This window comes from Pongo abelii, chromosome 1 (assembly GCF_028885655.2).
Source record: "Pongo abelii isolate AG06213 chromosome 1, NHGRI_mPonAbe1-v2.0_pri, whole genome shotgun sequence".
Lineage (NCBI taxonomy): Eukaryota > Metazoa > Chordata > Mammalia > Primates > Hominidae > Pongo > Pongo abelii.
In genome coordinates this window covers 26,858,014-26,871,845 of record NC_071985.2, presented here as the reverse complement: position 1 = coordinate 26,871,845, position 13,832 = coordinate 26,858,014, and the positions used below count along the sequence as shown (strand labels likewise).

The 13,832-nt window shown below is 38.0% G+C and overlaps 2 protein-coding genes across 5 annotated transcripts in view; one reads left to right on the top strand and one right to left on the bottom strand.

Annotated features, from left to right (window-relative positions):
• Positions 1–12,831, bottom strand: part of TAF1A (TATA-box binding protein associated factor, RNA polymerase I subunit A) — a 31,788-nt gene extending 18,957 nt beyond the window's left edge. The window contains exons 1-5 of one of the 4 annotated variants that reach the window (XM_054520003.2): positions 12,701–12,831; positions 11,418–11,550; positions 7,112–7,281; positions 2,766–2,879; positions 455–653 (exon numbers count right to left, since the gene is read on the bottom strand). In XM_054520003.2, coding sequence (XP_054375978.1) covers positions 455–653; positions 2,766–2,879; positions 7,112–7,281; positions 11,418–11,538 — 604 coding nt within the window. In that variant the 5' untranslated portion in view covers positions 11,539–11,550; positions 12,701–12,831. Of the gene's footprint in view, positions 1–454; positions 654–2,765; positions 2,898–7,111; positions 7,283–11,417; positions 11,551–12,700 lie in introns of those variants that run through there. The other 3 variants (XM_024239470.3, XM_054520010.2, XM_054520007.2) reach the window with 3 other exon arrangements.
• Positions 12,832–13,154: 323 nt separating this feature from the next.
• The window catches only part of MIA3 (MIA SH3 domain ER export factor 3), a 75,627-nt gene continuing 74,949 nt past the window's right edge, over positions 13,155–13,832 (top strand). The window contains exon 1 of the mRNA XM_054519979.2: positions 13,155–13,378. The gene's annotated coding sequence lies outside the window, so the exon portion shown is untranslated. The remainder of the gene's footprint in view (positions 13,379–13,832) is intronic.

Sequence of the window (13,832 nt, the reverse complement as noted above, 5' to 3'; positions counted from 1 at the left end):
CAGCCCCTCTTGAAATGTTTGCCTGGGAAAACTCCAGAAGAATGTACTGGTGGTTCTGCCTTCTGCTTTTTAAGCTCCCCACCCCCACCCTTTACAACCCCAAGTCACCTCCATAGTAATTGGAATGGAGCTTAGCTCTTCCTCCTGTCAGTAGTTACTGAATCAAACCTGTCTCCATTGCTCTAATGTCTGGCTGTGTTTATCCTGGACTAAATCACATTCAAAACAGTAATGAACCTAAAATGATCATGAACTTAATTATGAACCATGTAATTTATGACTGAAGCTTTTTATATATCAGAAATATTATAAAGGATCAAGAATTTTAAATCCATAAAAAGTCTGTTCTCTGTAATATCTGGATGAAGTCAATAGGGAAATCACTAGATTACTCCTTAAGATCCCTCTGCCCCTCAGTCTCATCACAAGAAAAAGTTTACCTGTATTTACTCACCAAGCTTTGACAATTCCATCTTCTTTTTAGACCAGGTATAATATTGTAAGAGCCCTTTATAGGCCTGAATAAGGTTGATTAATATTTCCCGGGAAGACGTATTTTCACCATGTCTCCATGTCTCTGCCTCACTCAGATTTCTCTTAGCATCTTTAAGCATTCCATGATGCAGAAGGTATAATGCATGTTGTAAGGAGATCTGCAAAAATAATAAGGGCACGCTGCCATTTAAGCCATTAGATAACCATTAGTCAAAAAGCTCAGTAAATATATAATACATGCTGGGCAAAGACCTTGGTAGGATACAAATAACATGACATTGAAAATTTTGATGTTGGGTACAATCTGGCAAAGAAGTAAGACATAGGAAACAACACTATGTAAATATGAGCTAAATTATGTAAACTTACAAACAAAAGACAGTGTGATATAGTGGTAAAAAAAGAGGATTTGAAGATGGAGTGTCTTGGTTCATACACCACTTAAAAACTAAATAAACCTGGGTAAATTATTCACTCTTTGTGAGTCTCATTTGTTTTACGGAACATTATTGCCCCTTCAGAAGGGTGTTTTCAAGATTAAATGAGATAATACTTGCAAATCACCTAATAGTTTGGCTCATAGCAGACATTCAACAAATATTACTATTTTATACATGTTATATAAGCTTAGAGAAAATATCTTAATAACGGATGTTGAAAAATGGCTTCAGTTCAGATGGAAAGGAAAGTATATCCCTGATACAGGAGAAGCAGGAAGAAAAATTATACAAAGAATGAGTATTACAAGAAGGGAAGACATTAAAGAGGAGAATAATGAGAACTACAATGAATCATATGGGTAGAGCCAAAGTACTGCAACAATTTGTCAACTGGCCTCTCCATTCCTGCCTCCCTACAATCCATCTTTCAAGTGGCTACCAAAGAAATCTCATCTTGTTAGTCATTTGCTAAACTCCTTCAATGGCTCCCACTGACTACAGAATTAAAATCCAAGTTCCTTGGGTATGGCACACAGGCCCAGCCTACTTCCCCCGACCTCTACCCAAGTGATTTTTAGAGTAACTAAACTATTGGATGTAGGGCTTTTAAACTCTTTATAACCCCTGCCATGCAGGGCTGCCCTTTCCCCTAATCTGCCTAGTGAATGGCCGATTGCTTTTGCAAACTTATCTCAAGTATCACTTTCATTCTTTTCCTGATTTCCCCTACCCATTAAATCCTAACCCTCTCTAGTTCCAGAGAACTGGCCATTTTCTCCTTCATCTTCTCACTATATGTTGCATTTCTACTATGGTACCCATAACACTTCATTCCATTTACATGATCTTCCTCTACTATAAGAACCATGTCTAGCACATTGCGTGGTAAGCGGCAATAAGTGTTTTTAAAATTATTAATAACAAAAAAATGTTTTATTATCTATCCTAATTATCACTCTCAGACTCTTATTGAGAAATGAGGTTCCCTTTCAGTTTCTTTACTTCAATTGAGTAGATTCTATGAGCCAAAAGGGACCTAACCAACAGTTTAAACTTCACACTCCCTCCCCAATCAAATGGCTATCCAGTTTAGACCTGAAAAAAGAGACGTAGAGCACACATCAGGGTAGGCCATTCCCATTTCCAATTGTTTAGTTAGAAAGCTTTTTCTTAAGTAGAACCGTAAACTGCCCCCATTTAATTTCCACTCACAGTATACCTGGTCTACCAGAGAACAAAATCATAAGAGCATCTGGCACATAAGCAGACACTCAAAACATTTTTTTAAAGCAAAGCATTTACAAACCTGTATTGAAAAAGTGCTCTTTGAGACAAAAACATAGAGAGGGAGATATAATATTTTGAAAATGTCTCAATCTTTTTGGATAAGACTTTTACAAAAGAATATATGAATTTGGAGGTGAAGATTCCACCTAAATATTAGGAGTATTAAAATATTTTCACATATTTAAATTCCCAACTTGTTTAGCTCTTTCCTTTTCTAAACACCAACTCTAAGCTCAAGTGACTTCAGCAGATGTTTTAGAATTTGGCCAATCATCATACCACTGCAATCTCTGAATAACTGGTTTTGGCAGCCAAAAGAAATATACAAAGAAAAGGAATTTTTAGTCAGAGAACACAGGAGGTGCCTGAAAATCAAGAAGTAAATGGTTCTCATAATGCTGTCTTCTTTCAGTTTCTCTTATTTATCCAGATGTCTTATCCTTGTCCCACATTTTTTAGGTTAACTACCTTATCACTGACACAAGCAATTAAAAAAAAAAAAAGAATACTGCAAGTGTAAATTCACAAAGCCCATATTCTCACCTTTAAATAATTCATGACGCCAATATTTTTCATCCGGTCAGCAAAAGTATTGAAAGTCTCCATGTTGCTTTTGGGATGATAAAATAGAATTTCACTTCCGAGCTTCCAAATAATCTGTCAAAGCAGAAATCACTGCCAAAATGTAAAATTTTTGCCTTAACCAATTTCTGTCTAAGATACTGTTTTCCTGATTACAACATTAATAACCTGTGATTCCTTTTCCTAGAGACCACTACCGTCAACATTTTACTCTACTTTGCCATGTAAAATTAATACTACTTCCTTATGTGATAAAATAGTTTTAACCTTTCAAATTTCTGTTAAAATATCAGATAGTATAATATCATCATTATTAATTTAGCAGTTTAAAGAAAGTAGGCAGTTAAGATACATATTTAATATAAAATGTTTAACTGGCATGGAAGAAAGAATATTAAAGTCAGAAAATTTGGGTTCTAATAATATTGGCTTCCTCATTGGTCTCAGCCTCATCTTCATCATCTGCAAAATGAGGGCAACAAACTACATATTTCCTGAGAGCCCATCAAATTCTACAACTATTGACTACATTTATTCTATATTTAGAATGCCAATTTAAGAATTTTCATTAGCTATGGACAAATCTTAATAAAAAAAAAATTTTATCCTCAGATCACCAAAACTTTGGGGGCAGAACTTGGAGCTCTTTTTTCATGAGAGCAAATCTCTATTTCTCTAACCTCAGTTTAAAGTACATCGATAATACCAACTTCAAAGTAAATTAAACTGAACTGTAAATCAATTATTTCTATGAACACACATATTGGTTATATGTGGATACACATACTATCACTGCTATAGTTATATATGATACACATATTATCATTTGGTATAATGATCCTCATCTTCCCAACTCAGAGATATCAAGATTTCATTTGTAGAATATCACAATGTAGTATTTGGGAGCTTAAAGAAAACCTGGGTCTTGGATCACCTACCACCAGGGATGGGTAAATGCAGCGGGGAAAAAAAAGCAAGGAAAAATAAAAAAAGAAAACTTTGAGATTATTATAGCTATTCTCACCACCAGTATACACAATAATTACATAGGACACCTGTTAAAAATAGATATTCTGGGCCAGGCACGGTGGCTTATGCCTGTAATCCCAGGATTTTGGGAGGCTGAGGCAGGCGGATCACGAGGTCAGGAGATCGAGACCATCCTGGCTAACACGGTGAAACCCCGTCTCTACTGAAAATACAAAAAATTAGCCGGGCGTCGTGGAGGGAGGCGGAGCTTGCAGGGAGCCGAGATCGTGCCACTGCACTCCAGCCTGGGTGACAGAGTGAGTGAGACTCCATCTCAAAAAAAAAAAAAAAAAAAAAGATACTCTGACTCAATAGGACAGGGGTGGAGTAAAGGAATTTATACTTTGAATGAAAGCCCTAGGTGATCCAAATAGAGCCAAAGAAGTGCTCAGAAACCACTGATCCAATTCCTTCATTTTACAAAACAAAATCTGGACAACAAGAGGCTGTAACATCTCCATTGTTTTACAGGTGTATGTAACTTAAGTCCATAAATTAAATTTTCAATGAATGGTTAAACTTTTTTTTCAGCTTTTTTTTTTTTTGCTCTAGAAGATAACTAATTGATGCAATGGTGACTGTGTTAGTAAAACCTATGAGACGCTCATGTCAAGCTATTTGTGGGTACACTGTCTTTTACTGAAGAAATTTAGCAGTATATGCCAGGCACTGTTTTAATCCTGCCCTGTGAAATTTACATTCTATGTAGAGAGACAAACAATAACCAAGAAATAAAATTAAATTGTCAAGTGTTGGGGAAAAGAATGGAGCAGGATAAGGAGATCAGGAGTGCCATTCAGAAAGTACAGGTTGCAGGTGGAGTAAGGCAATTGCAATTTTAAATAGTCAAGGTAGGCCTCATTGAAAAGGGGCCTTGAAGGAGGGTAGCTATAGTGATAGCTGGAGAAATAGCTTTCCAAGAACGGGTTAAGGCAAAGGCAATCAGTCAGGAATATGCCTGGCCCATTCAAGTAAGAACAAGGAGACCAGTGAGGATGGAAAAGAAAAAACAAGCAGGAGAGTACAGGTTGAGTATCCCTTATCTGAAATCGTTGGAACCAGAAATGTTTCAGATTTGAAATTTTTTTGGCTTTTTAAACATTTGTATATACAGAATGAGACTTGGGATAGGACTAAAGGCTAAACATGAAATTCACTTATGTTTCATATATACCTATACACATAGCCTGAAGGTAATTTTATACAATATTCTTAAAATTTTGTGCATGAAACAAAATTTGTATACATTGAACCATCAGAAAGCAAAGGTGTCACTATCTCATGTCAGTACTCAAAAAGCTTTGAAGCATTCTGGTTTTCACATTTTTGAATTCGGAATGCTCCACCTGTTTCAGGAGATGAAGTCAGAGAGGTCAAACAAGGAAAGGGAGTGAGCAGATCACATAGGAATTTACAGGCAATTATGACTTTGGCTTTTACTGAATGAAATGGAAAGCTATTACAGTGTTTTCAGCAGAGGAGTGACATGATCTGGTATGTTTTAAAAAGCTCACTCTGAATCATTAGTCATTAGAGAAATGCAAATCATAACCAGGATGATGCCACTTCACAACCACAAGGATGACTATTATCAGTAAGACAGGACAACAACAAAATATTGGCAAGGATTGGAGAAATTAGAAGCCTCAGATATTGCTGGTGAGAATATAAATGGTATGGCCACTTTGGAAAACAGTCTGGCAGTTCCTCAAGAGGCTAAACATAGTGTTACCATATGACCAGCAATTCCACTCCCAGGTGTAGACCCAGGAGAAATTTTAAAAAAAGTCCACACAAAAACCTGTACACAAATGTTCGCAGAAGCATTATTTCCAATAACCGAAAAGCAAAAACAACCTAAGTGTCTAACAACTGATAAATGGACAAATAAAACATGCTATTTCCATATGACAGATTATTTGGCAATAAAAGTAATGAAGTACTTATACATGCTACAACATGGATAAACCATGAAAACATTATGCCAAGTGAAAGAAACCATTTACAAAAGGCCACATATTGTACAAAACCACTTATATGAAATGTCCAGAATAGAAAATAGATTAGGCTGGGCATAGCGGCTCACGCTTGCAATACCAGCACTTTGGGGAGGCCGAGATGGACAGATCACTTGAGGCCAGGAGTTCAAGACCTGCCTGGCCAACAGAGTGAAACCCTGTCTCCACTAAAAATACAAAAAACTAGCTAGGTGTGGTGGTGCATGCCTGTAATCCCAGCCACCCAAGAGGCTGAGGTACAAGAATCACTTGAACACAGGAGCTGGAGGTTGCAGTGAGCAGAGATCATGCCACTGCACTCCAGCCTGGGCGACAGAGCAAGACTCTGTTTCAAACGAAAAAGAAAGTAATAGATTAGTGGCTGCCAGTGTCTGGCAGCTGTGAGGAGGAATGGGGAAAGACTGCAAGTGGGTACAGGGTTTTGGTTTCATGGGAGGAAAAAAAGGTTCTAAATTTAGAGTGTGGTAATGGTTGGTTGCACAACTCTGTAAATGTATGAAAATACATTGAATTGTTCAATTTAAGTGGGTGATGGTGTATTAACAACGTCTAGATAAAACTAAAAAAAAAAGGATCACTCTAGTTGGAAAAAGAGAACAACTCTTTCAAGTTTTGCTGAAAGAGAGTAAAACAATGAAGCATAGTCTATGGGGGAAGTTTGGGTCAAGAGATGATTTTAAGATAGAATAGGCTGGGCGTGGTGACTCACACCTATAATCCCAGCACTTTGGGAGGCCGAGGCAGGCGGATCACGAGGTCAAGAGATTGAGACCATCCTGGCCAACATGGTGAAACCCCGTCTCTGCTAAAACACAAAAAGTTAGCCGGGCGTGGTGGTGTGTGCCTGTAGTCCGAGCTACTCGGGAGGCTGAGGCAGGGGAATCACTTGAACCCAGGAGGTGGAGACTGCAGTGAGCTGAGATCGCGCTACTTCACTCCAGCCTGGCGACAGACCAAGACTCCGTCTCAAAAAAAAAAAAAAAAAAAAAGATAGAATAACAAAATTTTTACATGATGATGGGAAATATCCATAAAGAGGGGGGAAAACGAAGAATTATTGGAATGAACATTTTAGTCTCCTTTAAAATAAGAGGTAAAAAGAAGTGTGCAAAAAAGGTCCCAATACAAACTCTCCACTCAAAAGTAGTTTTATTAGCTTTTAGCAAAATCACTGAGATTCTGTAAAAGCTACTGTAGAAGCTGGAGGCATAAACTTCTGGGAATGTATCATTTCTTCCAGCAAACTCAAACTTTATTTACCTCAGGTGCAGCCTGCCTTTTGTAGCTATCTGAATCTTCCAAGGTCTGAAAATAACTGTACATGTATTCTGCAGCTTGCTGCCATTGGTGCTTCAGCAGAGCTTCTTGGATAAAACTTAAACAAGCACTTGTTGTCTGAGCAAAATCCTTCTTCCTTTTCCCTCCAATGGCTATAAAAATGAAAAAGACGACAGTTTTTATCACAGTGGCTCCAGTTCAACTATTCAAAAAACTTACTTCTCATAAGAAGTTTTAACAAGTGAACAGTAGGCACTACTTGACCCAGCCCATTCCCAGTATCAAAGCCAGCTTCACTTGAAACAAACCCTTCTACATTATATTATTTTTAGCAGATAAAAACATATCTAATTTGATGTTTTGGGGCTACTAGAGTCACCAGATCCTTTAAATCTGATTCAATCATCCTTTCATCCTTGTACTAAATAATTTGGGGAGAATCTCTCAAACAGGCCCCCAAAAGCATAGTCCCAGGTATTTAGAATGGGTAAAATACCAGGGTCATTCTAGGCAAACATGGTCTTTATTACCTACCCATGTTCTGCAAACTCCAAGTGGGCTTTTATTTTTTAAGGACCAAATTCCTAGTAACTCAAAGATATTATACACAAATGAGATTAAAACAGTTGCAAAAATTAGCATTTATATCTCTAAAGTATTGGCAATCCCAATGTTAAGAACATTTAGGCTTAGATACAGCGCTATTATATGAATGACTAGTTACATTGCTACATCTTCTTATCTTCCCACATAACTATGAGACCCCTCTAGTCCAGCTGGGTAATTGTACCCCAGTAAGTACACAAAGACCAACAGGTACTTTACAAAGATATTTTTAAAACAATTAACTTGCAGATATTTGATTTCCTTACATACTCTTTCCACAAGTTAATCTCCTAGACAGCTGTGCCTACATAGTCAAAGCTTCACAATCAAAATCATTACATACTATCTGAAGGTGAAAATACAGGTGTTGAAAAAGTAAATAACTCTAACATCTCCTTTTGCAAATTAGGCGATTCCCAATTCTTTGCTCATCAAAGCTGCAGAACAACGTAATTTTTTACAATAAATCATTATGCAATTTTTCATCAATAATTTAGAAAAAATTCAAGGACCTGATACATGGCTATAATTAAACTCCATTCACTGCCATCTACTTACTTATGTGACTAAGGTTTCTCAGAATTTATGTCAATTAAAAAAATATAGCAGAATCAATGCTAAATGTTTTCTCATTCTAGAAATACATAAAAGTCACCCACAAATACATAAAACATTGGGGAAAAGTTTTAGATAACTTTATTGAAAAAAAAAAAAAAGAGTCTTGCTCTGTCACTCAGGCTGTACCGCACTAGCACAATCATAGCTCACTGTAGCCTTGACCTCCTGGGTTCAAGTGATCCTTCCTTTTGGCCTCCCAAAGTGCTGGGATTATGAGCATGAGCCACCACACCTGGCCAACAACACTTTTAATACATATGTTATATTGATCAGCTGTGTACAACTATAATGATAGCAATGTCTCAACCTAGAAAAAGTTTTAATTCTTAAAACTTACAGGATATAAACAAAAAAAGTATAAATGTTGATACATACTTTTATTGCAAGAAGTACAACAAAAAGGAACATAAAATTTCCATCTATTAAAAGCTTTTTCATAACTTTTTTTAAATGGATAATGCAAGATATTAAAACCCTATGCCATTCCTATGCTACTTGGACTCCATCACATATAAAGTAATATATATTCATTTAAAAATACCAATGTGCTGGAAATTATATCTCTTGCAAATATTAAACATACAATAAAATTTTTTCAGATGATTCCTTAAAACTGTGCAAGGTAGTACTCAATTTTTCAGAAAAAAGTAGGGAATACAAAAGTGAAAAGTTTGAAGACTACTGTGCTAGACCAGTGTTCTCAGACTTTTCAATGTACATACAAATCACCTGGGGACCTGCCCTTGCTACTCAATGTGGTCCTGGCATGCAGCAGAAGTATCACCTGGAATCTCATTACAACTACAGAGTACTATGCCCAGCTCTCTGAATCAGAAGCTGCATTTTATAAGATCTACACCAAAGCTGCTCAGCATCAGTGGCAATACCAGCCAGCTAGCCTACGAAACTGACAAAACACCTCGTCCTTAAAACATCCTTTACCTAAAGGAGAGAACTGTTCTCAGGCTAAGCTCCCTTCTATCACTCAAGCTTTCACAACTGAGATTATAAATCGACTTTAGATAACTATACCTAAATGCTGGGAAAATACTTTTGTCTTCCAACCTAGCCTAGTTACCTCAAGAAAAGTTCCCTCTCATTTCATTCTTTAATGAGCAAAGGATAGTCTTACTTGATCCTGATGACTTTAAGTAAAAAAAAATTGTCAAGGAAAACACATTTTTACATGGAATAGAGATGTACAATAAAGAACTAGTGTCATCAACCTAACTTCTAATATGCTACTCAAAGAATCTGGAAACTTATCAATCTGTCAACAAATATTTTTTGGGCACCACTGTGTGCCAAGCACTATTGCAGGTACTCATCACACAGCTTCAATCCAGACTGGCCCCGTCTTCAAAGTTTTTATTCTAAGGGGGTTGCTGGGCATGCCCTTCAAAATGCCAAAAGATATCTACCAGCATAAAAAATAAATACAGTAATTGTTAGGCAATTTTGTTTTCCTATTATGGTTAACTACCAGCACAATGTCAATATTAATTGCAAGTATTTTCTCATTGCAGACCAAAAGTATTTTGGGTTTAACAAGCTATCCATGACATATAAAATATTCCTAAGCATGTAAATTTTGGCCTTTGGTCTTAAACCTGTCTGCTTGCAGACTGACTCAGACTTTCTATAGAACACTGGTAACAGAAACATACCCAAGTATGACTTAACTATAGGAAATTTAAATTACTAGTTCCCTACCAGGGATACGGTAGCACTACCTCTGAAGTATCATTCATTCAAATCTGCCTTAAGCCATGTGCATTAATCTAGCAAAAATAAAATGAGGAGAGGAAAGGCACTATTATTTTTCAACACTCACTATGCATGAGATACTATGCTAGGTACTTTACATATATTGTCTCATTTTAAAAAATATAGTTCAGTGGTTAAAAGTGTAAGCTTTGAGATCAGACAAACCTGGATTTGACTCCCGATACCACTTAAGAGTTTAATGTCTTCAAGATTCAGTTTCCTCCTACCTAAACTGCCTAGCACAAAAATTTATTGAGAATTTACTGAGATCATTAAATGAGATGATACTTAGATCAAAAGAAAAAAATGGAAGCGAAATTTTAGGAGCCAAGGAATCTCTGTCAAGGGGAGAAAAGGCTGGGCAAAAAAACACATATTTAAGGGCAGTAAGTAAAATGCTGGTTCAAATGTAATCCCAGGACTATACCACTCAATATGCCAGCATACAGATAATAGCTTCTTTTATTTATACTTATATTAAATATATTCTTATAGGGAATTTATCCCATAGAAAAACATACTTGCATTTATATTAGATAAAAATGGGGGAAATTTTATCCCATAGAAAAACATGCTTGCATTTACATTAGATAAAAATGGGGGAAAATGCTCTTTTATCTAGGCTGGGTACAGTGGCTCACGCCTGTAATCCCACCACTTTGGGAGGCTGAGGAGGGCAGGTCACTTGAGGTCAAGAGTTCAAGAACAGCCTGCCCAACATGGTGAAACCCTGTCTCTACTAAAAATACGAAAACTAGCCAGGCGTGGTGGCAGGTACCTGTAATCTTAGCTACTCGGGAGGCTGAGTAGAATCGCTTGAACCTGGGAGGCAGAGGTTGCAGTAAGCCAAGATCTAGCCACTGCACTCCAGCGTGGGCAACAGAACAAGACTCTGTCTCAAAAAAAAAAATCTATTACATGATCAATTCTATTTGAAATAATTTCAATGCAATTCAACAGCAACTTCTTGAACACTTCCTAGGCATGTTTTCCTCAATGGCAGAGACCATATCTTCATCTATGACTCCCCCATATTTAATCAATGCCAGAGATAAAAGTGCTCAGTAAGTATTACTGGAAAAAATGTGTATCTAGCATCATACAGACTATCTATTATTAATCCAAGGGCAAATAATTCTAAAAGAAAAAAGATTTTTTTTTGGCTTTTAGCCAAAAAACACTCCATATATTCCTCTTGAAAATTGAACCAGCCTGGTTATTCATTTTGTATCCATATTGAATCTTACCATCTCCTTACATTAAAGTTAAAATGGCTCAATGTTATTATTTTACTTACCCACAGTTTCTACGTATGTTTGAAGCCAAGGAAAATGCATTCCTGCACCACTGAGCACAGATGTTTCCACTTCTTCATCATCTGTCACAGGCCCTTTTAATTCTTCACTGAAATCACTCATACCTATTACAAGCTGAGATATCAGTTACTTTCTGTACATCTTAATCCACAGTCTTCTGAGTTGTACAGAAAAACAGCTATCTTTTTATCTAATAAATATAATTTGATCAGCAAAATGCATTATACCTGTCAGCTCTTTTAAAGTAAAAAATGAATTTAACTATGTCAGCAACAGCCAAAATGAATGATCTATTAAAGACCGAACCACTAATGTTTCAAGTCCATGTAAAGATAAATAAGATACTGCCCCTCTAATTTAAAAAATCTCAAGTCTAGACGAAGAAACGGCAAAACGTATAACAAAACAATATGAGAAGTACAGTAAGAACAGTAGTAGCAGCTAATATTTATTAGGCCCTTACTATGCACCAGAAGTATAAATTATCTAATTTAATCCCCACAGCAATCCTGAGGTGGGTACTATTACTTTCTTCCATGTAAAGGTTGAAAAAACTGAAGGGCTTAGTGAAATGATGGAACCTGCCTAACATCACAAAAAAATGTGAGGACAATATTCTAGAAGACAGAACACCAAACTACTTGGCATGACTAGAATTCGGGGTGTGTGTGGAGGATGGGGTGCGGAAGGTGAGAAACGAACCTAGAAAAATCATCATAAGCCAAGCTGAGTTTGGACTTACTCCTAAAGATGCTCAGGGCCCCTTCCTCATTCCCCATATGAAATCGAGTATTAGTGCCCCTGATACTACCTCCCAAATTTCCCCTATTTCCCCTCTGCAATCCTACAGCACTATCCTAGTTCAAGACCCCTTCAAACAGTGCCTAGATTACTGCGTTAGCTTTCTAAATAATTACCCTGGCTCAGATTTTGCTTCTCTGCATTACACCCAGAGTAAACCCTCTAAAATCAAAGTATGTGGCTAGAAGTATGAATTATAAGTAACAACTGAATTTGAATCCGACCCATCATGTATTTTCAGGAGTAGTTACACAAATCCTCCCTTCCCAAATCCTCAAAAACCCAAATTGGTGACCTGCAGTTGCCACGGCAACCAAAGCTTCTCTATCCCCTTCTCTAGTTTTCAGACCCCAAGGGTTTCAGGTATTAGGAGGAAATATCAGGAGAACATGGATGAATCCTGACACACCCCTTCCCGTTCCATTTAAACGCAGGAACCACGGGCGATATCTGCGGCACTTACCCGCCTAAATTTAGTGCTCCTCAGTAAAGCTAAACTCAGTCTCCGACTCTGGACCACGTGAAGAAATTCCCACCGGAAGACGGGTTAGGAGAGCTTTATATGAGCAGGCGCAAAACCTGGTTTACGCATTCAGACAGCCCGCGGCCCAGCTCGTAGCTCCTCCTGCGGCAGCAGGCGTATTGTTGGCCTCGCCTCGACCCCGGAAGTGACTTCTGGAAGTGACCCAGGAAGTGACAGTGAACTGCCTCTCTCCGATTGGTTTTGCTCGAGTTTTATTTTTGTCTGTCTCAGCTAGAAAGTGGGAGACTTTCATTTAAAATGGAAATTGGAGCGAGGGGTCGGCGGCTGGGTGAAGGGAGCATTCAAAAGCGTAGAATGTCACTTTACCCGAGAAATTCACTACGATGGGCCATTGGTTCCTGCTCGGCTCGCAGGCGCACTGCACGAGTGGAGGCGTGGCTAGTGGCTGTGATGAGATAAATCCATGCATAGCCTTTTCATTGCGAGCTTGAAAGTTCTTTTCTATTACAGTTTTAGCTTTAGGTTTAATTGGTTCGACTGCCTTCTTCACAATTTGGGCGAGTATTTCTTTTGCCTTCTCAGCAAAAGTTCTGCGGACCCGTCTGGGTCAACTTTCATGAGGGACATTGAGACAAACAAATGAAATATTGGTCAAAGGTAAGATGGTTAAACCGTGTGAATTGAGAGACAGTTGAGGGGTTCTAGGGAAGATGACCCCGGAAAAGGACTGCAGGTCCATGGAAACGCAGTGTGCTTCTCCAATATTTGGAGGGCTGATCCGTGAAAGAAGGATCAGACAGACCCTTTTTCCTAGCAGCAGAGAACAGAACTAGGACTAATAAGTGAAAGGTAAAGAGAGGCTGCTTTCAAGTCACAGCAAGAAAGAATTTTGTCCACAAATGAGGATGCACAAATATAGCATAGGCTCCCCCAGGAATCACTGAGTTTCCTCCGTGTAGGTGAATAATTTGAGTAGAATCGGAGTATCGGAGAGGAAATTAAAGGGTCTAGTAAGAGTTTGAGGCCGGGCGCGGTGGCTCATGCCTGTAATCCCAGCACTTTGGAGGGCCGAGGCAGGCGGAAAGTTTGAGCTCAGGAGTTCGAAACCAGC